Raw genomic sequence first — 27,402 nt, 5'->3', positions numbered from 1 at the left:
CTGTCCCCACATTGTTCATTCTTTCCTTCCAAGTAAACGAAGTTAACTAGGTGACCCTCTCTAGGCAAGACTGCACTGGGTTTGAGGACAGTGAAATGAGGCCCTACTCTTTGCAGACAGGGATACTGACATCTAAGTGGGAAAGTAAAATAGAGGAAGACAGGCAGTAGTGTAAACTAAGGTACAAAAGGCTTAGAGAACAGAGAAAAGTGACCTGACTGCTAGGGGTCAGAAGAGGAGGTGGCTTCCAACAAAGTGTTAAGGAAGACTGAAGAAGCCCTCCACAGCAGCTTGAGATTCAGAACCCTCCCCACTCCTGCCAACCCTCTCAGGTGGGAAGGGCCCCAGGAGGAAAACAAGAGGATGTTACACTGAGTGAGTCATCCGGCCTCAAATAACTAAGAACTGCAAAGGCAGAAAGTTCTTGACTTGGAAGTTTGCCAGCTTTAATGCTGCAAAAATATCCATGATGAATTCACATATTTCTGTGCAAGTTGTCGGTCCACCATACCAGTGAAATCTCAGCCATAGCAAATTGGAGCTTTGGGCCCATATGCTCAAAATCGTGCTCAGCTTTTGGTCAAGATTTTCTTAAAGAAGCAGAAAACTATATTTTCCCAATCCAGTGTTGTTCTGGTCTGCCACTCTGCCCTGAGTAAGACCATGGAATAACACTTCCTGTCAGGGTTAGAAGTCACCAGGTATCTTTTCTGTTTGGGGTGTCAGTCTCCATAGAATGTTCCTTATTGTCAGGTAAATTGATCCTTCCTCCTTTATATGAAAAATAATCTAACCAGTAATATCTGTTCTGTGCCTACTACAGAGGGAGAAGAGGAGCTGTGGCCCAGAAACTCTTCACTGGAAGCGTCTCTGATTCACCAGAAAAGGGAAGACATCATGAAACAGGTTTCAAAAACATAGAGCTGTATTATAAAGGGTATGGGAAGACAGGCATGTCCTGGAAGGGTTTACTGGAGGCATAGGAGAAAAAAAGCAGAAAATCCCACATTCTGAGGCTTAACAAATTCAACCTATAAGACTTAGACTTCACCTATGTGGGTTATGGGTTCCTTACCTGCAAAAAAAAAGAAAAAGAAAAAAATCACATTTGGCTCTTAGGAGATAAAATATAAAGTATCTGCTTATGGCATATATTCAAAAGCATGGAGTTCTCACGGCCCACAAAGGAGGTAGATGTGGTTCAAGTCCCTGAGGTTGAGAGGAATACCAACAAGGGAGAATGGGCACGTCTTCTAGTAGGCAACATAAGACTAGGCAGGAATCTGTGCTCAAATGCCTGAATTCGAATTCTACCCCTCTTGCTCCTTAGCAATAGGGTGCTCTTAAGCAAAGCACCTTCCTAGTCAATGAAAGGGAAACACTAAGAGAACCTAGCTCCTAGGTCGTGGAGGAAACTAAGCTAAGGTGGGCCAACACTAAGAACAATACCTCATAATGCAAGGTTGACAAGCATTAGCCTTAGTATTTATGGAGGGAAGTGAGGAGACCAAGTTTGTGATGTGTGGAATAAGGGAAATAAGAACAGGAAGGCTAGGAAGGAATTATATAGGGCCTTCAGTGCCTTAAGGGCAGTAAGTTATTTTGGACTTAGATAAGGCACTTAGACTTATAACAGGTTCTTGAATGTGGGTTGACCCAGATTAATTATAAGTTTAAAATGATAGAAGCCAAATAGATCTAAATAGTATTATTAGAAGAGCTGGTTCTTATGAACTGACTCAAGTCTCTTGCTTCTGGCCTCCAAGATATTCTTTAAAGAGTGTAAAAGACAGACAGATTGGGCCGGACAGTGGTGGCTCACATCTGTAATCATCACTATTCAGAAGCTGAGATTTGAGGACTGAGGTTTGAAGCCAGCCCAGGCAGGAAAGTCGGTGAGACTCTTCTCTTGAATTAACCACCAAAAAGCAAGTGGTGGAGCTGTGGCATAAGTGGTAGAGTGCTAGTGTTGTGCAAAAACATTCAGGGATAGCACCTCAGCCCTGAGTTCAAGCCCCAAGATAGGAGAGAGGGGAGGGGGGGAAGAGAGGGAGAGAGGGAGAGAGAGAGAGAGACAGACTGTCTCTGGTCATTTTTCCAGTCAGATATTTCTTAATCTACAACTCCACAAAATCACTTTGCTCAGAAGGGAGATTCTAGAAGACTCAGTGTCCAGTCATTTTAGCCTTTCCAGTAAGTTGCTCTGAGCTACTATTTAAGCGACTAGGCTCCATGTTGGGCTGCCTAGGCCTGCACATCTTGCCCTCACCCCATCCATACCCACACACAGGCAGGCAAGTCAATTGGCGGCCATTCCACAAAGCTCCAACATGCTCTCAAAGGGCAACGGCATAATTCCTGGGATCAGCTGTGTAAGTGGCAGGAAGGCTGTTGGGTGTCAGGGATTTGTTAACATGATACTTCACCTCATTTCATTCAGGTCTGGGCTTTCAGAGACAGGCAGAATCAAAGGAAAAGCCTGAGAAAAAGCATTCAGAGTTCTGGGGATGTTAATGAGCATGGCAATTAGCATAAGTGCGATTTTGACATGTGTGGAAGTTCTTTGTACAGAGAAGTCCCCGGTGCTGGGCCCAGGAGAAAGCATTTTGTGACATAGAAACCATCTGAGTACTAACCATTTGGAGAGCCAACTTGTTTTAAAAAAAAAAAATCCTAATAATGTGCAGTTCTTAGCCTTCAGGATCCAGAAAAAAATATACTATAGTCTTTGACAAAACTAAGGGAATTAATACCTATGAATCTGATTTGCTTGCAAAAAAGAGAGGGGAAATCAAGTAATCCTTAGGTGACTCCAAGTGGTAAAAAATACACCAGCACAAGTGCTTCGTCTTTGTGCATTCAGTGTGACACTGGCGCCATCTGGTGCACACCTCTGGGAGTGACAAACCGCAAACCCACAAGCGTGGCTGTGGTGTGGAAATCCCTCCCGATCTGTGTTACTTTGCAGTACTGTACTTTTACTGCTGGGTTCTGAGCCAACTGCAGTGCGAAGGTAACAGTATGCACACAGAAGCAGGAGTTCCCCATGGCACAGGGTCCTGGCCAGGTCGCCACCCCCTCCTACCACCCTTACCCCTCCCACCCCCCATCACTTTGTCTAGACACAGAATTCTCCCTTTGCAAACACCTGAAGGTACCCAAGGAAGCCACATTGCTCCGACATTCAGCCAAAGCTATCCCTACTGGCCTTCTGTCTCTAGACTTCCTATTCTCAACAGGATTTCCATCTCAGATTCTCCTCCCTCAGACAACTGTCTGGACATAAACACTGGGAAGCCCCAACACACCAGTTAATGCCTCATGAGACACGTCTTCCAACTGCCTCTTCCAAGTCCAACTTGTGCAGGGCAAAAATTACCTTGTGATTGGGATTCTGTTTAAGGAAACACACCACTAACCATACTAGAATCTTTGCTGGAGGACAGAACAGATTACCAACCAAGGGACAAGAGTTGAGCTGCAATATTGGCTTGAGTGATTTCCAGAGTGATTTGAGAATGGTCGTGTCTAGCCAAAAAAAAGGGGGAGGGGTGGATTTCAGGCCAAATGAGTTTTAAAACAATTCCTTATAACACTTACCTATTTGCCCAAAGTCAACATTTTGAAGATTATTAACCTGGTGACAAAACTTACTTTAAAAATAATCTTACTAGTTTCTCAAAATGATCCAGCAAATGACATACTTTTATCAGTCTTTTTCTTCAGTAAGCTCCACTACACAATATTTCAGCAAGGGCTCAGGCTGAGCCCGAAGTCTATTTAAGCTCAGGCTCTGCCAGCTGGGACACATGGAGGACACAACCACGAAAGCAGCAGCCCCCACCTCTGAGAGCACACCAGCACCCCGTGGGGGCACGCAGGGCACACTCAGGATGAGGAAAAGCAGTGTCCAGAGCTAGACATTAGTACTTTCATTTAGGGCACAGGAATGTCCTAAATAAATGATCCCAAGATGTGACTAACGTGAGAGCCAGTATGCTGAGGAATGAGGTGTAAACACTCGGTACAGAGGACGAGCAGAGAGGTCTAGTACACCACATGCTTCCTTTTAAATCACCTTGCCTGAGCCTGTGCTAACATGACCATGAGAAGGAAAGCTCTTAGAGCCATTGCTCCTTACAGTGTCTCTCGAGGGTGATTTGAGGTCCCTTGGCATGGGACCATCACCTGAGGGTTTTATTAAAATGCAGATTTCTGGGTGCCATCTTAGACCCAAGACTCAAAGTCGTTTAGTTGGAGAAGTCAGTAACTATGTTAGAATAAAATTCAGGCCTTCCTGACTCCATGTTCTTTCAAATTCCCCTCAATACTCTTCACCAGAAAGGGTGGAAAATCTGTCCAGAAAAACTAGAGCTCTAGATTTTAACGAAGGCTAATCACTGAAAGCAACAGGGTGGAGAACAGCAGCAAAGGCCCCTCATGCCTCCTAAGGGAATCCTCTATCAGTGCCCGTGAGGACCAAAACAGCATCCCTCCCTTTCCTTCCTGTTCCATTACATTTTCCCCCTGTAACAAATATTTCTTTTTCCCCCCAAATAAGGTCATTTGGTGGGGGAGGGGGGGAGACAAAAAACCCTGTACTTTAGAAACTGTCAACATCTATAGACAGATGATAAGATTACAAGAGAGCCTACCTCCGGATCTCCTTGTGTATTTACTTACACGTTTTTCATATTTTACATATCTCACTCAAACTGCAATAAAGTGCAGAGTTCCTTTTTAAGTTGGAATGAGGTGAGGAATGTGATTAAATGGCTTTGCCCATTTAGACTTGGCTGGGAACCAACTTTTCTTTTTTTAAAGGCAGGCAGTTCTGAGTCATTGCCACACACACAGTTCTACCTTAAGAAAAAAAAGAAAGAAATGAAAAGAGAAAGAAGCCTTCAAGCTTGTTTATAGTAAGTCTGGGTCCTCCGTGTAATCCAATATGATGGCAGTGGGACTGGAGTGGGGGTGGGGGTGAGGGTCACACACAAGCAGTTGTGTGTAAGACGCAAAATCACCTCTACTCACCAGCACTCACTCACACAGCCCATGATGACACAAAGCCAAGTTTTAGGTGGAACATATTTCAGTTTGTAAAATAAATTGTCGGGAATTTTTATTTGGCTAATGGGACTGTCAGTCAGAACAATTCTTTCAGGAAGTAATCTGGTGTTGACTATCCCACCAAGTATTCAAGTTCAAATCTAATTAAAAATCCTATTTCTAGGATTCTAGTTTAACAAAACAATCCAAAAGGCAGAAGACATTCCCTGAGTATTACATGTAACACAATATAAATCATGTAAGTACTAAAAACATATACACTATCAGAGCTTCTAATAACTGAACATTTTACTGAATGCTAAACATTGTACTGAATGATACAAACTGTTTTCACAAGCTAGTTTAGAGGCTAGCAATCTTACCTTCTGTCATGTGATAGCATACAGATTCAAACACAGGCCTTATTCTTTTCTTTTCTTAATGCTGGTCCCAGGGCTTGAACACTCAGGGCCTGGGCACTGTCCCTGAGACTGTTTCACTCATGCCTAGTGCTCTACCGCTTGAGCCACAGCTTGTCTTCCGGCTATTTGGTAATTGATTGGAAATAAGCCTCACAGACTTTTCTGGTCAGGTTTGCTTCTAACTTTGGTCCTCAGATCTAAACCTAATGAGTAGTTAGCTAGGATTACAGGCATAAGCCACCGGTGTCCAGTTTGAAGCTCAGTCTTTTCAGTTCTCCTCAGGACTACTAGGAGCAGGAGATATATAAACCACTGCCCTTTCAAAATATGATCAGTCATTATGAGGAATACACAGGTTAAATGAAGATATAAGAATTTATATACACATAAATGCATATATAATGATCTAACCTATATACCAAAAAATTGACTAACCTATATACCAAAAATATTGATCTAACCTATATACCAAAAAAATTGACTAAGGGCTGGGAAGGTGACTCAGTGGTAGAGTGCTTGCCTTGCATGCATGAGGCCCTGGGTTCGATTCCTCAGCACCACATAAGCAAAAAGAAAAAAAAGAAAAAAAGAAAAAAATTGACTAAGAAAATAAATCAATTAAAATGCTAGTGGTAGAGTGCTAGCCTTGAGCTGAAGAGCTGAGGGACAGAGCCCAGGCCTAGAGTTCAGGCCCCATGACTGGACCCCCCAAAAAAATAATAAAAATAAAATAAAATAAAATGCTAGTAGTAACTCACTCGTGATGAGAATGTTTTTTAAAAGTAGGAAGGGAGATGGGAATTAAAGTTGCCACATTTTTATTTATAAAAGATGTATTAAGGATGAAATGCAGATAGGTTTTGGCAATCTTGTAACCAAGGCCACTAGTTAGAATCCTTTCTAATCAGTTCTAAGCAAAAAAAGCATTTGCTCATTTTATTTGGTTTTCTACCGTCTCTGAGTAAGAACCTCAAAATATCGAATAACACAGGGAAGTAAATGTGAGTCAGAGTAAAACACATCAGTTTGTTAAGATTAGAAACAGAGCTTCAAAAAAGTCCCCCCACAAAAATACCCAAAACCCAAACCCTCCAAAAAACCATTACTAAGAAAGTATGATTCTAGCAATCAAAGCCTGAAAATGGCTTTGAAGGTGAACCACCATTGAGCCTCCAGACAGGCAGGAAGGCAGGTGCCAAGCTCCTGTCATATCCAGCCTGGGCCCAAGTTGGGACAACCATGGATCCCACTACACACTGAGTCAGAAATACTGGCATTTAAAGATTAGTATTTAACACCCTCCAGACTCTCAAGGGCCTTTAGTACTCTGTGTTAGTTGGGCAGAGGCTAAAGTTCTGTAGCTCAGACCTAACATTTTAGTGGCTCAGATAAGATCAAATGATTCCAACAGTTCATCCAGAGCAGGTGCACAGCTCTCTCCCTTTCTGTCCTGCTGCTGTCATTCCTCAAGCACTACTCTTCTGTAATGGTGGTAGCAGGCTCACTAATACCACACCCAAGTTCCAGCCTGAGGGAAATGGGAAAAGATGTAGTCTGACTCTCAGTGTTTGCGGTTATGTGTCCACCAAAAGTCCATTTCTAAAGCAGTTAACTACTGGGGTGAGCACTGCAAAGAGCTGCCATCACAGCTGAGTGACCTGAAGAGTAGTTCCAGGAAATCTCCACAGAAAGTGGCCCAAAATGGCATCTGCAAATCACTGCACAAACTAAGACCTTACACCAGGCAACAGCATTTCCATTAGAGCTTTTTACCTGATTCCATATTGCGTTTCACTCAAGATTTTGCTCAAAGAAAGTATTTCATTGCCAAGAGGTTTGCAAACCATCACATAAGAAATACATAATAAGCTAGGCTCTCAGCAAATGCTACGGTTAGAGGAATTCCCTCCCAACTCTCACAAGAAAAAGAAATCCCTATAAACAAAGGCACAAAGAAACAGTTCAGGCATTTCCCCCTTTCTTTGTAGTAGTTTAGGCAAGAGACAGAGTTTAAGAAAGTATGTCCCAGAGAACTGAGTTTTAAGTTCTTAACTGAATTTGAGCTTGATTTTTAAGTTGTAGAGGACCCACAGATGTGATTTATTTCCCTGGGTATGTGCAATTTGGAAAGAAGGATTCTTGAAAAGGTAATCCTTCAAAATATAACTTTAACATCACCCCACAGAATTTCAAACCAACCGAGCACTCCTTCTGCCTTGGGATCATTTTTCCCCCACGTTACAATTCTCTTCCAGCTTTCACATGCACCCAGACAGTCTTACCCACCTGAAGAACAACTGCCCTTAGGAATAATGCCCTGGAAAAGCTACCCACAGCACATCTGCTAGTGGTTTCGCGTGGGTCCCCTGTCCCTAGCTCCACAGCATTCTTTAAAGGAGGGGAGAAGAAAGTAACTTTAAAAAAGACACAAACCTTATGAGAAGACACAAACAAATCTTCATGAAAGTACAGTTGAATTTATTTTCATAGACTGCCATTTGATAAAGAATCCCTACGATGAATGTTTCTTGACATGCAAGAGTTGGCATTAACAGCTTAGTTACTATAAATACTGCCTCCTGGAAGCAGTGCAACTGTGTTAGTTTTAAGACTACAGACTTTATTACTCCAATCTTATTCAGTCTACATGGAAATCAGAAGGTTCTGAACAGCTGGTTGGGAAGGTAGCCAAGATGCAGGAAAGATGTCTGTGCCTCCTTTTCAAGGGCGGCCAACTCTTGAACAGTAGGTGCCAAAATATCCACATGGCCTTTATAGTTTCCACCTGCATCACACACACAAATCACAAAGTAATGTAAACTACACGCTTGAAGTACTTGTCAGCAATAGTTTGGCTCAATTCTAACACTTTAAACATCACTTCTAGCAATAAAAATGGACTACTGGGCAGGGTGTCTTCAGAAAGTCAGTTGTAAAATCTTAAGCCAATTATTTAAACATAACTGACTTGACCTTACTAAAAGCTGCCCTTCCCCTCCCTCCTCTCCCTCAATCTGCAAACTCTAGTCTAGCCTGACTCAAAAACGTTCAGGAACTAACTAAGGATGAACCTTCCAGGTTGGCTGGCACCTAAGGCAACGGCTTCTGGCTCCTTGTTCAAAATTACATATTATTCTCCTGTGTCCTAATAATCCCATAACAAGTTCAAGTGCTCTTGTGACATTAACACTTTGGAGAGAAGCAGCCAAGCAGCTGTCTCTCATTCACACACAGATCACACAATAAAATTGCTGTAAGACAAGAGTGGACAAGTGTTTAAGAGTACAAGTAGTTATACTCATTAATATGCTAATAACATACTCAGAACGCTGAAACAAAATTACTCTCCTCACAAACCCGAGTTCAAAAGGGGTACATTCACATGTAAAGCAGACTTTGAACTAGTCAAAGCTTACCACCAGCAGCCCTTTTTTGACCATAGGTAACTTTCCCATCAAACTCATCCACTGGAACCTTTATATCAGGCTCAACTTGAGAAATGGTACAGTTCAGATGTTCTTCTATCTCAGACAGCAGCTAAGAAAGACAGAAAATGGATATATTTCCAAATAAAACTCTAATTCTGACAGTTATAATTTTAACAGCATTCAATAACCAGCAAAGCCTGAATGCATAGGATAAATGAAAATTAGATTGCTGAAGAAAAAGCTCACCCATAATAATTTACCAACTACAGCCAGTATTACCCACCAACCATCACTACTCTTCTCCACTGTTACACAGATTGCTAATGGTGGAGAGGCAGCTTTTCTAAACAGACAGTTCTCATTGCCCACATTAACCCAATGCTCCCTGTGTCTTCCGATCTCACCTGCATCTCATTATACCATATAGTACAGCCCCCGTCTTCCTTGAGTCTTGTGTTGTAACATCCTTTTCCACGATTGCTACACACATGATACCAAACCTAGGTTAAAGATGAAGAAAATGTGAGCATGTAGAGAAAGTACATGCTAAACACTTTACTTAAAGCACTAGAAAAATAAAACTACATATTTCTTGCCCAATTACTGTTACTACTCAGTAGCTCATTACATAGACCTTCTGAGATTTTTTGAGAGTAATCCAAAAACTGCCCTAAAATAGATGTCAGCTGTAGAAATTCTCAGACAGAAAATGGTAAAAGATGCTGAGCACCAGTGGCTTATACCTGCCATCCTAGCTAACTGAGGAGACTGAGATCTGAGGATCACAGTTCAAAGCCAGCCCAGGCAGGGAAGTCTGTGAGATCCTTTTTTTTTTTTTTTTCCTGTTCATGGGGCTTGAACAGCTTGACAGCTTGGGCGCTGTCCCTGCGCTCTTCAGCTCAAGGCGAGCACTCTACCACTTGAGCTACAACGCCACTTCCTGTGAGATCATTATCTCCAACTACTCACTGGAAACAGGAAGTGGTGCTGTGGCTCAAAGTGGTACAGTGCTAGCCTTGAGCAATTATAAGCTCAGGGACAGCACCCAAGCCCTGAATTCAAGAGCCAGGACCAAAAAAAAAAATAAAAACAGTAAAAAAAAAATTGGGGATTACTATAAAAAACTAAGTAGGTTTTATACAAGAGAATCAAAAACTAGGGCAAAATGTGTAAGTAATTTAATTACAACTTTTCTATAAATCTATAATTATATCAAAATAAGTTATTCACCCTAAGCAGTCTTCTAAGGTACCACACTACAATTTTTAAGTATTTTTTGTCAAAAAGTTATATAAAGGCAAATCTTGTTTTGTATTTTTTCTAAGTCTTGTCCTATGCTTGTTTATTCAATGAATAAAAGAGAATAAATTGCCATAAAAGCTCATGTCCTTATATTCCAGTTGCCTGAATCCAACTGAAATGGGAAATCAAATGGCTTTTATTGCCAGCATCTAAAAATTACAACACACACAATGAATTCAATGGAGCACTGACAAGATTACCTTTTCTTTTTCTGTTGCCACCAGGGAAATAGCCAAACCCATCCTAAAAGATTTGAAAAATCTTTATTAGACTTCATTTCTGAAACACAGAAGCTTAAAAAGGAGGAAGAGATCACAGTAATACCTTTCAGCTCTTCCTACTCTGCCGATTCGGTGTACATAGTTTTGCTTTTCATCAGGCAGGGTGACATTTATGACTACAAAAAAATAAAAGCAACTATTAACCACTGCCATTAGTTGGAAATTTTAAAAACGTACTGAGCTTTATGAATCTAAAATTTAACTTGCAGGCATAAAAAGTTTTTTTTTTAAATTTTACCATAAGGAACACCATGGATATCAATTCCTCTGGCAGCTACATCTGTGCAAATCAGGAATCTTACATCTCCCTTCTAAAGAGAACCAAAAGAAAAAGGAATGTCAGAAATATGCTAAAAATACAAATAAATATTATCTTTTCACTAGGTGAGATCTCTAATAACTAAACGTTAATATCAGATTAGAGGTTTACAAATTCATAATTGAAGAAGTTTTATGTTATGATTTGCTGAAATATGCCACTTAAGATAATAAAGATTGGATTCATTAATTAAACCACTGCTTAAATTTGGCTTAAACTTGAGAGATGTTTAGTTTTCAGAAATATTTTGAAAATTCAAGAAAAAGATAAAACAGAATATAATGTATAAATATAAATCCAGACTACTTGACATATTCCTTCCTTCAAGGTTGCACTGTTTTGTGTTAATAGACAAAAATCCCAAAGTAAAGAAAATACAAATTAGCATTTAGATGTCATTTGTGTGCAGCAAAATTAAGAGATTTGGAGGGAAGAAGAACATACTGTGTTCAGGTCTAGTACAATTCCCAGAGGAAAAAAAATAGGCCCATGCTGACTCTAGGCCAGGCAGTATGTTTAAACATCTACATCAAGTATGCCCAGCATGGAAACATAATCTTAATGCTCCCAAGCGCAGTGCTCCCTGCTTTTTATTCTCTGGGTCACAAAGGAAATGCATTTGTAACATACAATGGGATAAACACATAGGTAAATGAATGACAATGTCTGTGGGTAAATCAATGACCTTTAGTTCTAAACAGCTGGAGCCCTACTCCCAACTACACCAAGAACTCTATTGATCATTTGTATGTGGTAAGCAACTAACTGCAAAGGTCTACCCCAAACAGTATCAAAACAAAATACATTTAATCCCACAAATAATTCTCTTCATGTCCGTCTTCAATTATTTCCAAATTAAATTTCTATAAGTATTACTATATACTTTCTTAAGGAAAAAAGACAAAGAAGACTCACAGACATGGATTACCATTCTTCTCCCAAAACAATGGATATTTCTTAAACAGAGAATTTTATTTAGTAGTACTGTGCTGGCAGGGAAGAGGACATTTACCATGATGAACCCCTGCCACCATGTCAGAATAGGAGTGTTCCAGACTTTCTAGGATAAGATCTGCTTTAATAGTATTAAATGAAACTGATTAACTATAGAATTGCTGCTTCCTAAGTAGTAAGAATATATAGCTAGCTAAATATTAGTACCTTAAATCTCTCCAGGTTTTGCTTTCTCTCATGAGGCTTTCTGTCACCATGAAGACAAACACACGAGAACTGATGTCCTTTTTTATCAGGTCCTAGTAAAAAGTATTGAACATTTGACCATTTAGGCAATCATTATACCAAAAACCATATTAAAAAGCCAATAGAAGTTGGATCATAACACTACCATATAATTCTACAAATTCTATGCCTCAACTTGCCTTAAACCACAGTAACATAATTTCTGTCACAGGCAAAATGGCATTACATGGAGCATTAAAATTGATTTGCTTTTCAGAAGATTCTAAGTTACCTTCCCAATGTGCAAGAGTAGATTAGGCAATGTGCCAATTAAGAACTTCTTTATAAAACTAAGAACAAAAAAGCAGGCACAAGGCTCATTTGTGGAGACCCAAAGTGAGCACCATAACATTCACACCGTCCCTAAAAGGCAGGCGCCCACAGCCTGGCTTCTAAATAGCTTAGTCACATTGCATTTCTGGGCTGGAGCTGATTGTTTTGAAAGAGCACAATGGAAGGGTAGAGAGGTACCACTTTGGAAGTGGGTAGAATGTCCTCAAAAAAGGACATTTTTCAATTAGACAAAGAACATTTGAAAAGGAATGCAGTTTATCCTATATTAGGATAAACACCTCCTAGAACTGAACATAACCTGTAGGTACCACTCTGAGATCAATAAGAATAATTATGGCCGGGTGCCAGTGGCTATAATCCTAGCTTCTGTAATCCTTGCTACTCAGGAGGCTGAAATCTGAGGATCAAATCCAGCCCAGACAGGAAGGTCCATGAGACTCTTAACCCCATTAAACACCAGAAACCAGAAGTGGTGCTGTGACTCATATGGTAGAGTGCTTGCCTTGAACTAAAGAGCTAAGGGTCAACACCCAGAGTTCAAGCCCCACAACCGACAAAATAATAATAACAATAATAATTATTAGTTATTATTATGTCACTTGACTGTGCTATACAGTAAGTCAGGTTCAACAAAGGATTGAAGACACTACTACATTCTGAAAGGCATCAATTCAAAATGGCTAACATGATAACCAGTTATGCAGAGGCAAAATAACAGGGAAAAAGAACTTCCATAAGCATATAGCTGAGGTGTTATTGAACCATGAATTCCGGTAGTTTCCACTCTCTGGAAGGGATGCTATCCTATCCTCTATTTTCTTCCCTACCTCCCTTGAAGTTCTTGAACCTGATATACATTGTGATTTGCTTTTAGTTATGGTTTGGTAAACTTGTTTTCTAGGGAGAAGCAACCAGAATATTTAGGAAAGGATAAAATCCGGTTATTAGAACTTGGAAAGAAAATGTGTTACTATTCAATGTAATAAGCAGTGACCTTTTGTTCAGACTAATTCTTTATTCTGTACCAGGTGTGGTGGCCCATGCCTGCAATGTCAGTTACTTGGAAGGTAGAGAGCTGATGGACTGTGGAAGGTCAATACAGAGAAAATGTTAGTGAGATCTCACATGAACAAGCCAGACATGGAGGCAACATGTGTAGTAATCCCAGCTACTTGTGAAGCCTAGGTAGGATAATTATGCCAAAAACATCATCAGAAAAATAACTAAAGCAAACAGGGCTAGGGTGTGGCTCAAGTGGTAGAATACTTGCCTAGCAAGTACAAGGCACCAAGTTAAACCACAAATCATCATTTAAAAATAAAAAATAATCACTTAAAAATTTTAAAAATCATTAGATTTATACAGTGAGGGCTTTTGGGTACGAGGTCCTTCATTCAGCATGTTTCTGAGATTCATAGTTCACGTAGTTTAAAACCCTGTGTCTACCAGCACACTTCAATCCACTGTAGTATTTATTTATACTAATTTCATTACTGTAGTCTCACTTCCTCATATACTGTTCCTTTAGTGATTACTATTATTTTAGATACTTTATACTCTAGGTATTTTATCCTTTAACATTAAAGCTAAGCAATAAATTCATCTCTCTCCCATACGACAGAAGGGCCTCAGAATATTAGGATTCAAGTTCACTATAAAGAAGATAAAGCTATGTGGAGAACATTTTCACTGTTTCCCCAGGACTTACCAAATGGAAAAGTACTGGATAAACAGATTGATAACAATCAGTTCTCACAGCTCTAAGTTACATGAATCTAGTAATCTATTCAATGAGGAAACAAACATAATTTGCTTCAAGTGAAAAAAAAAGTTACCTCCTCCTTGTTGCATAAAGTACTGTTCCAAATTATCACAGTCTATTTTGGTTCTGCAGAAGATAATTGCTTGATCCATCTTGTGTTCCTTGATTGCTCGGACAGCGTACTCTCCCTTCAGGATTTTAATAGCTTCCGACCACATCTCTTGAATATCAGAGCAACAACAAAAAAATCCAAAACATTTCAACCTCAAGTTGTCATGATTATATATAATTCATCACAGACTTACTGCTCAACTCTAAGAAAACTGCTTTACTACAAGTACCACAAACAAGACATCATATGAAAGAGAGAGCAAGTCAATACATTCTTGTTTTTGTTATTCTTCCTATTAATATTTTTACATCACTTTCTCAGGTACACAAATACCAACAACCTCATTTCTTATGAAGACACACACAAATTCAAATAAATAGAAACTCACAGCAAAACTTTGTTACCTTTCATGGAGAGCTACTCATAATCTGCCCTTGCATTAATTTACCTAAATGTTCAATAAATGCAATGAATGTTTGGATTTGTGTGTGTTTGGTTCTGGGCCTAGGGCTTAGCACAACTGAGACCATAAAGCCTTCAGTTCAAGTCCCAGGTCCAGCATACACATACATAAGATTTCAGAAAATTCATCTTTTTTTTTTTTTTTTTTTGTCAGTCATAAGGCTGGAACTCTGAGCCTGGGCGCTGTCCCTCAGCTCTTCAGCTCAAGGCGAGCGCTCTACCACTTAAGCAACAGTGCTACTTCCAGTTTTCTAGTGGTTTATTGGAGATAAAGAGTCTCACAGACTTTTCCTGCCCAGGCTGGCTTTGAACCGCGATCCTCAGATCTCAGCCTCCTGAGTAGCTAGGATCACAGGCATGAACCACCGGCGCTGCCAGAAAATTCATCTTTCAGGTACATGTCACAAATCTGCCAGTGAATTCAACCAGGAAGCAAATGCAGTCAGTCTGACCACTGCCAATGACCTACTACACACATTCTATGTTGCCTAGTGGGTTTAAGATCCAATTCTTAGGCTTTAGCACCATCTTTGTATTCTGATGTACATTCATACCTTGTAGACATGAACCAAAGTGTCTCAGCTCTACCTAGAAGTATTCTCACAACATTGAGAATTTAATGTTAGAGTTTTCTAAAAACTGATTAATGGGTCCAGAGAGTCTCAGTTTGGGAACACAAGTTCTGGAGATTGACAGTGAAGATAGCTGTACAATGCAAATACTAATGCCATGGATCCACTAGAAAAATAGTCAAAATGGTACATTTTATCTATGTATATTTTACCACACCAAAAAAGAAAAATCACTGAACCAGAATAGATCATTTTTCTATCTTTCACTGTTGTAACTGAAGATACTTTTAACCCCAAATCTCTCATATGACATTTATTCTGGAATTTTAGAGATAATATCTGGCTCAGAGAAGTTTATTCATTTCCTATGATCAATATGAACTGTGTGATTGAGATGCCAGAAGATTAGTAACTAAGTTCAGTGACTGACATTCCTTCTTTAAGCTGAGTTACAGCTTTCTCTCCATTACTTCATTATTTTTGCTTTCATTTTCAAATTTCCTGTTTAAGAGTAGATAGTGCATAAACTCAACACAGAAAAACAATTAATTTTCCAGATCTTCCAACACATTTTATTGACTCAACTTACCTGGACTGTTAGCACCAGGTCTTGTGTTGTCTTTTGCATGTACATCATCAGTCTATCAAGAGAAAGGTATAAAAAAGGAATAGAGAAAGTTAAGAGTGGTTGAAAAGACATTTTATTATTATTATTATTATTATTATTATATTTTGAAAGAGGAACTATGTTTCTCTTTGGCTCACATCTCAAACTTTATAATCTAGACAAGCCACTTTTTAGGTTCAGGAAAATTCTTCATTAATGGTAGATTTAAGGCAATTAATTACAAATGTAAGAATAAAAACACAAATGTGTTTTTCAGATTACTGTGTATTTATAATAACTATATCCTTATGTGAAAATAAATGGAATCACAGTGGGAAAGATGACAAGATGACCACATTAAGGTGGTTTTCAACAGGCTATGGTGGGCATCCTATTAAAATATTGCTAAAAATGGAAATTACTGCAGCTGAACTTAGATATGCTATACTATTTACTTATCATGGAAGCTGATTGCGGAAGTAATTTTATAAACAATAAAAGGGGTCCCTCATTCATTCAGTGAACTCTATTATTTTAAAGTTCCAAGCTTTCACAGTGGCATGTAAAACTTTTCTTTGGCGGCATAATATCTGATCACTTTAAAGTACCATTAAGAGCCCAGGGTTCACAAGCTCACGAGCTGCTTTACTCTATACAAGTGTTAAGTCTGCAAAGTACTTACCCTAATGTGGTTTTTCCCCAGCCTTTCCCAGAGCCTGTCATTTTTGGGATTCACAGGGACAACAACATGGTGCACAGTATCGGGAACAGAATCTTCTCCTTTTAAATCAACCCATGTGGGAAAATGCATTATCTTCTCCGACAGCTTCTTTACATCAAAAGAATGCAATGTAGCAGAGCAAACAATCACCTAAGAATAGGAAACCTCAAATTCAGACAAACTTTTAATTTATAACAATAATTACAATATCAAACTAATACTGGTGTGGAGTCAAAATAAGACATGCTCTAATTCTGTGTAGCAAGGACCAAAGACATGTCCTAATTCTATGTAGCAAGGATGCTCGTGACCTTGGGCAGGCCAACCTCTCTGAAGGTCAATCCCTCACTCTCACACAGAAATCATGCCACCTCTTCCTCACAGTCTTACAAACTAAGTAAAATTAAAAGGTTTTTGAAAATCAGAAGTCTTCCAAGTTACTATTTATCCCCTTCTTACAAAAGCTTATTCCTCTCAAATACTTCCTAAGGGAGGATAAGAAAATTAAATACAACCTTTTCAAAAATGGCCACTGAGGAGTTGTTTGTCAATAGCTGAAGTTATTTTTCCGTCAACCAAGAAGCCATGCTAATAGTATATTAATCCCAGATGCTCTACAGGAAAGAACAGCTGAGGATTTGTACTTCGTCTTTTGTAACATCTAAGATACTGAAGCAAAATACTTTTGACCCTGAATTAATGTATAACAATTGGCTATATATATTGTTAAGTTGCATTAGTCATTTGATACCTGAAGTCTTTTTCCATCAGAGGTAATCTGAGGAATCTGACTGTGCATCCTATTTATAAAATCAGAATAACCTTGAGAAAGAAGTCCATCCTGCAGGAAGTAAAGAAAAACATACATATTCAATCAGTATCATAATCTTTCCCTTCTAAGTCAAATTGAAAATGTATGATAAAGAAACTAATCACTATCTGTATTTTCAAAATGATTATTTTCTATTGGAAATTCAAAGATAAAGTAATAAATTCAACCTCAAGTTCCTTAAGACTAACATATGAAAAGCTACAATTATCGATCTAAAATCATACTCTAGCATTCCAGGAAGAATGCAATTATAACTTATGTCCTTAAAATTATGAGTTTGGCATGAAAGTCTAAGTGCTATGTAACAGATCATCCTGAAAGTAATTTTTAAGACTATCTCAAAAGCTTCAAACACATTGATGGCCTTCCAGATCATCCACCTTTTCCAACTATGACATAAAGAAGTAATTTGTAATGTATAAAAATAATTTATGAAAAGATACCCATTTAGAGTAAAAAAAAAACTCATGAAGTACAACTGTAACAGATCAATAAAGACTTCAAGAATGATTAAGAAATAATGACATGGAATATTTATACTTTACAAGAAAAAAAGATCTTCCTCAAGTCATCAAAGCTTGTCTTCAACTACTTAAACTAACAGTCACCTCCCAGTCCACAGGTGATTAGACTGCTGTTAGATATCAAGTCCTTTCATAAAATGGTATAATATTTGATGAACACTCTCTCATATTCTTTACATTGTTTTCATATTCTGCGTACATAATGCAATATAAATAGTGCAAAGAATAGCAGAATCAATTTTTTTTATTCAAGCTTGGTTGAATCTGTGACTATGAAATACAAATAGGGTCTACTGTATTTATATTGTTCTTCATTTTACTATTTAGCTCTAAAAATGTCAACACATTTTCTTTATCTCTAAAAATGTAAACACATTTTTTAAAAAAGCATGACTATATTTGAACATACAGCTTCATCCAGGACCAGGAATCTGACTTGAGATAAGTTCAGTTTTCCAGTTGACACCAAATCATCTAGTCTTCCTGGAGTACCTACAACAATATCCACCTGAAAAATAACAAAAGCATCTAATGAAAATAGAAGAACTATTGTAATTGCCAAATATAGAACCAATAATCTACTTAAAATAAAAACATACATACTGAAGTATCATAGTCAATGTTAAATTTCTGAGGAAAGAGATATACATATTACCATACATTAAACTTCAGTTTGGCTTTATATAAATGTGAAGACTTTGGCAAATGATTTTGGATGATAGTAACTATAATATATATAGGCTAATGTATAAAATTCTTTTCTGAGGAAAAGTCAGATAAATTTGCATGAATTTGCAAGTAAACCAGAACTGACAATTCTAGTCTTACATTATTCAACTGTGTGACCACCACTTTTTAAGAATATTCTAATATCGGTTTTCTCATTTTTAATTGGAGGAGTACCTTTGTTTTGCAAGGTAATTTATGATACTTAAGAGAGAAGATACATAAAGTTCTTGAGTACCCAGTGTACTGGGGCTCAATAAATTTCATTATACTTAACAATATTGGTAATTATAGGAAAAAATAAGTATTTGTCAAGTGTTCACAGCCACTGTGCTAACCATCTTACAAAGTTTCATTTCCAATGACCACTCTGGTAAGTACAACTATTATTATTCCTATTTTTAATTAGATTAGCATAAATTACACAAAGGAGTTTCATTCTGATTTTACATACACACATATCCTTTGATTATATTCATCCCCTCCATAACTCTCTGCATCTCCTTCCCCCTAAGTTTTCAGTAGGTTTCATTATGTTATGTCGCAGCTATATGTAATGTAACTCAACTACAAACACCCTCTCTTTTGCTGCTCCTCTACCTTTCTGCTGCCTTCCTCCCCAAATAGTCCCTCTTTTGAAATCATGTCTATTATTCTTTTTAAATAAGAAAACAGGAGTACAGAATATTAAAGTCACAAGCATTTAGTTTATTCAGGTAGTGAGTATCCATATTGGCATTCAAAGGAAGTATAACAACATTAGCCATTCCAGCATGCTGTCTGTACAGCAACTTTAGGTGATAAGAAAACGAAGTAGTTCTCTTTTCTCTAACTCCAATGCCAACTTGCTTAAACATAACCCAGCACGAAGGCTTCAGTCAGTATCAAAGTTTGAAATATGACTGATGAATGCAGATCTAATTTACTAAAAGCACTGTAGCTGGAAAATATGAGGCAAGAAACTTACTTTTTCTATTTAAGAAATCAAGACTAAAAATGAACCTATTAAATTTCTTACCACGCATAAAAATAAAATGTAATCTACTAAACAAAATATATCAAAGCAATAGCATTTATCTCACAATAACACCAACAAGTGTAGTAATGATCCCTTGCTCTGACTATACTATACCAAGTCAGATCTAAAGTCTATTGAGGGGTGAAAGAGATGATATTGATCAAGATGCATTATCAGAAACTGACATGTTAAATTGTAACTTCTCTGTACAACTACATAATAAATTTACAATAAAAAAAATAAAGTCCAGGCCTGGGAATGTGGCTCAGTGGAAGAGCACTTGCCTAGCATGCACAAAGCCCTGGGTTGGATTCCTCAGTACTACATACACAGAAAAGAATGGAAGTGGCACTGTGGCTCAAGTGGTAGAGTGCTAGCCTTGAGTAAAAGCAGCTCAGAGACAGTGCCCAGACCCTGAGTTCAAGCCCCAGGACTGGCAATAAATAAATAAAAAACAAATAAATAAAGTCCATTTGGGATCAAAATAAGACTGATAGAGGAACCAATGGAATGGAAGGGAGGTCTAACTGTTTATCATGACTTAGTATCAAGTCATTTAGATTAACTGAAATATTCAGAAAAGGCACTAAGACAAATCTGAATATTCATTCCATGAGTTAAAAAATAATTCACAAAGTCTTACCTTCAGCGAACTGATGAACACAGTGAGAATTCCCCAAATTTCTTCCCCAACAACTGGAAGTTTTAGCTTTGTCCTTCACAGTCACATATCTGAGCAGTCTTTAAGACTTCTCCTTACCATATGTAAGCTCATTTTTCTCCTACCAACTGTCTACAACTCATCCTTCCAAAAGACTCTACTAAAACTTCTACTTTTTTCTGCAATCTACTGCATCTCCACTTTTAACCTTAATTTTAGTCTCTGAATTGTAACTGCCTCATTCCTCCCCCAAATAAGTGTGACATTTAATTAGTGAAAGCTATAAGAAAATTATCAGGTGCTAAAAGATTAAACAAATTTATCTATAGTCAAATTCTGTACAAACATTTTAGAGCAAGCTACCAATCCGTATACTTTTGGAGAAGAAAAGGTATGTTCAAGATGTTTCTGATAAAAAATAGTCTTTTAACCTTTTACTAATTTCAGCTTCATTTATTTTTCTTAAGGGGAAAAGAAAACAAAAACAGAACCATATTGCTAAACAACATGTGCATGCTTGTGTGCTGAGCAGGGCGGAGGGGTGCAGGAGGGGAGACTATTCCTTTGAAAAAGAGGTCTCACTGATCCCACTGGTCTCAAATTTGTAACCCTATACCATCTCTCAAATGCTGGAATTATAAGCATGACCATATCAGTTTCTAAGAAGTTTTTAAACATTAAAAGTACAACTTACCCCATTATCTAAAACAGAGAGTTGATCCCGTGCTGCAACACCTCCAATTATCAGAAGCTCCCTGAAATAAGTCAAAATGATAATGCAGAAAGACATTAAAGTCTGTTTTTACACTGCTAGATCCTATCTATTCTGGGAAATTATATAGTAAATACTTCCAACGTCAGAAGCAAAGCCAGGAACAAGCTGGCATGTAGTAATTTTAAAAAATGTGAACACTTAAGTGTACACAAAATGATTGGTCATTTACGTATCCTTCTATATTAGGATAATTCAAGCTCTTCTAAAACCAAGTTTCAATTTATCTTTAAAGATATATGTAGTTGTGTATGTAAAAAAATTTCTAAAAGAATAAAGTCTATACTGGGTGCCAGTGGCCTACACCTATAATCCTAACTACTCAGGAGCTGAGATCTGAGGATCGCGATCAAAACCAGACCAGGCAGGAAAGTCCATGAGAGTCTTATCTCCAATTAACCACCAGGAAATCAGAAGTGGCATTGTGGTTCAAGTGGTAGAGCTCAGGGACAGTACCTAGGCCCAGAGTTGAAGCCCCAAGACCAAAAAAAAAGAATAAAGTCTACGTAAAATGGTTGACTTCAAGAAAGGACACTAGAAACTGAAGATAAAAATAAGACTTAATTTCAAAGTAATCGTTTATGTTTGAATTTTTCTCATTTCAACAAGTGGGGCTGGGACTAATGTATACATATACATATATGCAAAAGTCTACACTCAGACCCTTTCTTTATATCAAACATAAAAATTGTCTCTACATGGAACTGAACAAAACTGAAAGGTGTTATAAAAACTCACAAAAAATGGTAGAGATTTTCATGACCTTATTTTAAGCACTACACAATTCCAAAACACAGTGACAAAATAAATTTAGAATTCTTGAAAATTAAGTTTAGAGATACTAAGAGAGTAAAAATACAAAATCAGAAAATAAAATTCTTTCAGACAAAAATCTAATATACAGAATAATATGCCTCAAAATCTATTAAGAACTGTTAGAACTCAAGGATAAGAGAAGTCAACCCAATTTTAAAATGGACAAAAGATGGGGCTGGGAAGGTGGCTCAGTGGTAGAGCGCTTGCCTTGCATGCATGAGGCCCTGGGTTCGATTTCTCAGCACCACATAAGCAAAAAGAAAAAAGACGGAAGTGGCGCTGTGGCTCTAATGGTAGAGCGCTAGCCTTGAGCTGAAGAGCTGAGGGACAGCGCCCAGGCCCAGAGTTCAGGCCCCATGACCGGACCAAAAAAAAAATAAAAAATAAAAAAATAAAATGGACAAAAGATTAAAACATTTCTCCTAAGATAAACAAGTGATGACCAGCACGTGAAAAGATGTTCCTTGTTATTAAAGATGACAGTAATCCAAGTCACAAGGAGATAGCGTCTCTCACACCGTGGGGAGAGCAACGCCCCCAACCACAGGGAGCATGTGTGAGAGAGGCTACAGAGAGCCCTCCTCATACATTGCCAGGAAGAACAAAAATGGCACAGTTGCTTGAAAAATAGCTCAGTAATTCCTAAAAACATTAAACATCAAGTTACCATCAAAAATATTTTACTGTTTGACTAACCATGACTTTTAAAAACTATATTTATCGCAGAGCGCCGGTGGCTCACGGCCTGTAATCCTAGCTACTCAAGAGGCTGAGATCTGAGGATCACGGTTCAAAGCCAGTCCAGACAGGAAAGTCTCTGGTATCCAATAAACCACCAGAAAACCAGAAGTGGCACTGTGGCTCAAGTGGTAGAGCACTCGCCTTGAGCTGAAGAGCTGAGGGACAGTGCCCAGACCCAGAGTTCAAGGCCCACAACTGACAAAAAAAATAATAATAATTATATTTATCTTTAAGTACTTTACAAAGGGGTTACAACTCATCATATTAGTTTATGAGTAAAATCTCACCCCTTTCATCATTCTCCTCCATCCCTCTAACCCTATCCATCACCTCAATTTTCCTAATTTCATAGTATATACATCGAATTTTAGAACTGCATTCTCCTCTTTTCCTCTATTCATTCATCTACCCCGCCATGACTTTTTCTGTAAAACAGGAAAAAAATCACAATTTGGTTTTGCCTAAAAAAATAACAAAAATACCACTTACAAAGGAATTCATTTTAAGTTTTATAAAGGAAACAGATACTACATATAAAAGTTAATGATATTTGTTTACTGATGCATGTGTATTATGTATATACAATAAATATTTCTTTTCTTTTGTACTGTTCTTCTAAATCACTTTAAACCTAATGACAAAAAGGCACCTGAGCACAAAGAAGGACCTACCTTAACTTAGGATTATCAATATACTTCTTAAACTGTTTAACATTATTCAAAGTTTGTTCAGCTAATTCCCGGGAGGGTTCAACAATGAGAGCTTTTGGAGCATTGGGAAGAAACTTGGTTTGTGTCACTTGTGCATTACCTTGAGAAAAAAGATTACAACACATTTATGTCACACCTAAAAACACCACTGTCTATAAAATATGAGTTTGAATATGTCAAAGTTTTAAATAACAACTGTCAAAAAGTACAGGAGGGGCTGGGAAGATGGCTCAGTGGTAGAGCGCTTGCCTTGCATGCCTGAGGCTCTGGGTTCGATTCCTCAGCACCATATAACAAAAAAAGAAAAAAGCCGGAAGTGGCACTGTGGCTCAAGTGGCAGAGCGCTAGCCTTGAGCTGAAGAGCTGAGGGACAGCGCCCAGGCCCAGAGTTCAGGCCCCACAACCTGACCAAAAAAAAAAAAAAAAAAAAGTACAGGAGACAGGGCTAAGAGTGCAACTTGAATGGTAGGGCACTTGCCGAGCATGCTTGAGTTTCTGGTTTCAATTCCCCAGTAAGGAGGGAAATAAGTATGGAAGACAGTCAAACAAAATAAGGCCAAAATTCCTAAAACAAACTATATTTCTTTTTTTGGTCAGTCGTGGGGCCTGAACTCTGGGCCTGGGCGCTTTCCTTCAGCTCTTCAGCTCAAGGCTAGCACTCTACCACTTGAGCCACAGCACCACTTCCCGCTTTTTCTGCTTATGTGGTGCTGAGGATTCGAACCCAGGGCCTCATGCATGCAAGGCAAGCACTCTACCGTTGAGTCACCTTCTCAGCCCCAAACTATTTTTCTTTAAGCCTACTTTTGCAATAAATGTAACTGATTGTTATGTCTATTAAAATGACCCATTTGTTTGTGGTAAACAAACCAGAGTTTACTTTAAACATATACCAGGAAATCCTAAGGGGGAGGTATAAACTTTCACATTATACTGCTTCAATTTACATTCAGTTCTATCATTTTCTTTTTCTGTGATTTTGGTTACTTCAATTTCCTAATCCTCAGGCTCATCATCTGTACAAAGGAGAATGCACTGTTTCATAAGGTTGTTGTGAAGAATAAAACCTGCCCTGTAAAGCACTCAAGAAGCTTAACAAGTACCAGTGCACATGTATCAGATATCATTACCAGCAAGGCTGAGGTGCTCTAAACAGCTAAGCTGAAAGCAAACAGAGTTCAGAATTAAGCTCTGAAACTGTACATCATGGTTCAGTTACAACTTGGATGTGTGTGGACTTTATGGGTTCAGTTACTATTCTAATGTGTTAAAGACGTGTAACTAAGTCAGAAAGGGAGATAAACTGAACTCTCTCTGAGAAAACCTATTCACTGGAGTTTTCTCTAACATCCCATTATAGAAACCCGTATCCTCTCAGGTACAAACCTGTGTGCTGTGACTTGACAACATAACTATCTGGTGCCTTGGAAAGAGCAACAAAGCCATCTTTAGGTGGAAACTTAAATTCTTCTTCCCCAAAGTTAAATTTTAGTTCAGCATTCTAGCAAATAAAGGAGAAAAAAATGTTAACCTAGTAGCAAACTGCTCCATGGACGGTAATGCAAATGCAGCTGATGAACATATGAATTTCTACCTAGAATTTTAATTACCTTCAAAACACAGGCAGGAAAGAGAGCTTGATTTTTCATGTGTGCTGGTACTTCAAATGCCAGACCAAGATCTTTTCCTTAAAGAAACAAACACCACCAGAGAAACTGAAACAACAGAGAAGGACTTCCACACACTCAGCACCAACCTGCCAACCCACCTGAACTCAGATCATGCTTTCCCTCTGCACCTGTGGATAAGCCATGCCACCTAGGATAGGACCAGGCTTTCACTTTTTTACTTTACATCTTCAAACTGCCCCCTTTCACCCCTCTACTGTAATTTCCCCATCTACAAGGTCACTGCCACTGCCCACTGCACAGCAAACACACCCCCAATTAGAGACTCTGAAAGCCTCCCTGAGCCCCTTTCCTTTCACTTACTTTCCATTTGCCTTCTCTCTCCATTTTTAATATGTTCACTTCCTTTCATTCCATTGCCTATTGATTTGACTCAACCAGCAATCTTCACCCATTACCAAAACAATCACAGGTAGGCTGATATTGTCTACTTGCCAAATCCAGCAGTTAATTCTCACTCCCCATGTTTCTAGACTAGATCTAGCAGCAGCATTGGACACAAACTGCTTGCTTCTCCTCCTAGAGATGCTTTCTTCATCTAGATCACGTGACCTTATGTGTTCCTGGTTCTCCTCATCCTCCTCTACTGGGTAATCCACAGCAAGCGGACTTCTAGCAAGAGGAACCTAGATCCCAGATAGTTTCTGACTCAGAAGCCTGGGCCTCCTCACTGTGACTCAGGAACCTCAACCATACTTCTACCTCAAGACCCTCATATTTACTGTTCCCTCTGCCTGAAATGCTCTTCCAAAATATCCACACAGCCCACCATCCCACTCTGACTTCTATTCAATGTCATCAGCAAAGCCTTTTCTGACCATCTTATCAAAAAGCATGCATTCTCAGGCTGCTGTTACCATACACTCTCCTTCACAAACTTACCACCACCTAACATGGGATTTGCATGTCTGCCACTCCCCACCAGTAATGAGAGCCTCACAGAGAAATTCTTCCTGAACATTCTCTTTTCTGCCTTCAGCACTTATCAGTATACATGGCACAAAGCAAATACTCAATAAATGTATGTTCAAATGAAAGGCAAGAGGGACAAAGGGTGAAATCTTTAAAAATCACAAACACTAAACAGCATTTAGCTGACAGGATTCACACAGAGCTTACCATTTTTGGAAAACTTGACTTGTCCTTTATCTATATCTAGGTAACATCCAATGGTATCATGCATAGTAAATTCCTAGAAATCCAGAAAGTAATGCATGTTTAACAGGAAGCAGAATCTTAAATGAAGTCAATGTTCAAATGTATTATCAAGAATAAAAGCAGGAGCTAGTATTTCAAAATTGATTTTCTTTTCTTTTTTTTTTAGGACTGAGACTAGGACTTGAACTCTGTACTGATGCTTTTGCTCACTGGCCAGCACTCTATCTACTGAGCCTCCAACTCCTCAAAATAAATTTTCTTAATTGGCAACATAGGTGTCAAAAAAGTCACTGAATGCATGCAACAGTATATATAACAGCAGGTGCATCTGACAGGTTTTTGAGTATTATCATGGGATGAGGTTTACCTGAAGAACTAATAATACAGTCAACATGATCAAACTAAGGAGAATAACATACATACAAGAGCCAAAGGCAAAATCAGAATGGGCATAAAGAAGGACAGTACAATAGAAAATGTTAATTTTTGAAGGGCTAATAGGTAGCATGAAAGAAATACTGTAACTCCTACGTATTTATATTCTTCCCTAATATTTCTGTTCTGAAGTTCAACTTTAGAACAGTCTAATTACTGTGAGAAAAACATACAGAAAATCTATTTTTTTAAAGAATCATTTCTATACCCTCAGTCATGTCATAAGTGATCAAGTGAGAAAACTTACTAACGCAATTTAAATCAGGTAACATCATGGCTTACCTCTCCGTAATTATCAAACTGTTTATTATGGGATTTCTTTCCTGTACCACCAAATCCAAATCCAAATTTGTCAGTACCTAGATTTAAAAGAGTTTATATAGTAGGCACACATAGAAAGTTACAAGCCATGTAAAAGAAGTGATTTTAAGAAACCATAAGTAAGTTTCTAAATTCTGAAACATCCAAAGCATTTTCAGCTGAGGGAGATCAGCAACACTAGGGACACTACACAGCCTACCTCTTTGCTATGGCCTCTAAGAAATCCAGAAGGAAAATCACAATACTCTGACATATCTCTAAGATGCTGTCTGGAACTAATGCTACCTTACCCTGACTTCATATTCTTAAACCTTATTCTCCCTACTTTCATAATGTTCAAATACATATTTGTGTTTTAATACGTTACTTATGATCTTTCTTGGAACAGGGCAAAAGTACTAGTAAATATTATTTCTCTGTCTCTAAAACA

At 38.3% G+C, this 27,402-nt stretch overlaps 1 protein-coding gene across 1 annotated transcript in view; it reads right to left on the bottom strand.

The window, feature by feature from the left end:
- Positions 1 to 7,926: 7,926 nt before the first annotated feature.
- Positions 7,927 to 27,402, bottom strand: part of Ddx1 (DEAD-box helicase 1) — a 30,295-nt gene continuing 10,819 nt past the window's right edge. The window contains exons 9-26 of the mRNA XM_070025019.1: positions 26,934 to 27,010; positions 26,178 to 26,250; positions 24,981 to 25,057; positions 24,757 to 24,871; positions 23,332 to 23,470; positions 21,026 to 21,086; positions 18,336 to 18,434; positions 17,322 to 17,411; positions 16,532 to 16,720; positions 15,832 to 15,883; positions 14,170 to 14,316; positions 11,963 to 12,054; positions 10,721 to 10,793; positions 10,526 to 10,598; positions 10,402 to 10,444; positions 9,304 to 9,399; positions 8,888 to 9,008; positions 7,927 to 8,256 (exon numbers count right to left, since the gene is read on the bottom strand). Of these exons, the coding sequence (XP_069881120.1) occupies positions 8,126 to 8,256; positions 8,888 to 9,008; positions 9,304 to 9,399; positions 10,402 to 10,444; positions 10,526 to 10,598; positions 10,721 to 10,793; positions 11,963 to 12,054; positions 14,170 to 14,316; positions 15,832 to 15,883; positions 16,532 to 16,720; positions 17,322 to 17,411; positions 18,336 to 18,434; positions 21,026 to 21,086; positions 23,332 to 23,470; positions 24,757 to 24,871; positions 24,981 to 25,057; positions 26,178 to 26,250; positions 26,934 to 27,010 (1,748 nt within the window). The 3' untranslated portion in view covers positions 7,927 to 8,125. The remainder of the gene's footprint in view (positions 8,257 to 8,887; positions 9,009 to 9,303; positions 9,400 to 10,401; positions 10,445 to 10,525; positions 10,599 to 10,720; positions 10,794 to 11,962; positions 12,055 to 14,169; positions 14,317 to 15,831; positions 15,884 to 16,531; positions 16,721 to 17,321; positions 17,412 to 18,335; positions 18,435 to 21,025; positions 21,087 to 23,331; positions 23,471 to 24,756; positions 24,872 to 24,980; positions 25,058 to 26,177; positions 26,251 to 26,933; positions 27,011 to 27,402) is intronic.

Source organism: Dipodomys merriami, unplaced genomic scaffold (assembly GCF_024711535.1).
Source record: "Dipodomys merriami isolate MVZ:Mamm:240054 unplaced genomic scaffold, mDipMer1.0.p SCAF_17, whole genome shotgun sequence".
NCBI lineage: Eukaryota > Metazoa > Chordata > Mammalia > Rodentia > Heteromyidae > Dipodomys > Dipodomys merriami.
The sequence above is the reverse complement of the archived record's forward strand: the minus strand, read 5'-3'. Positions and strand labels throughout refer to the sequence as shown.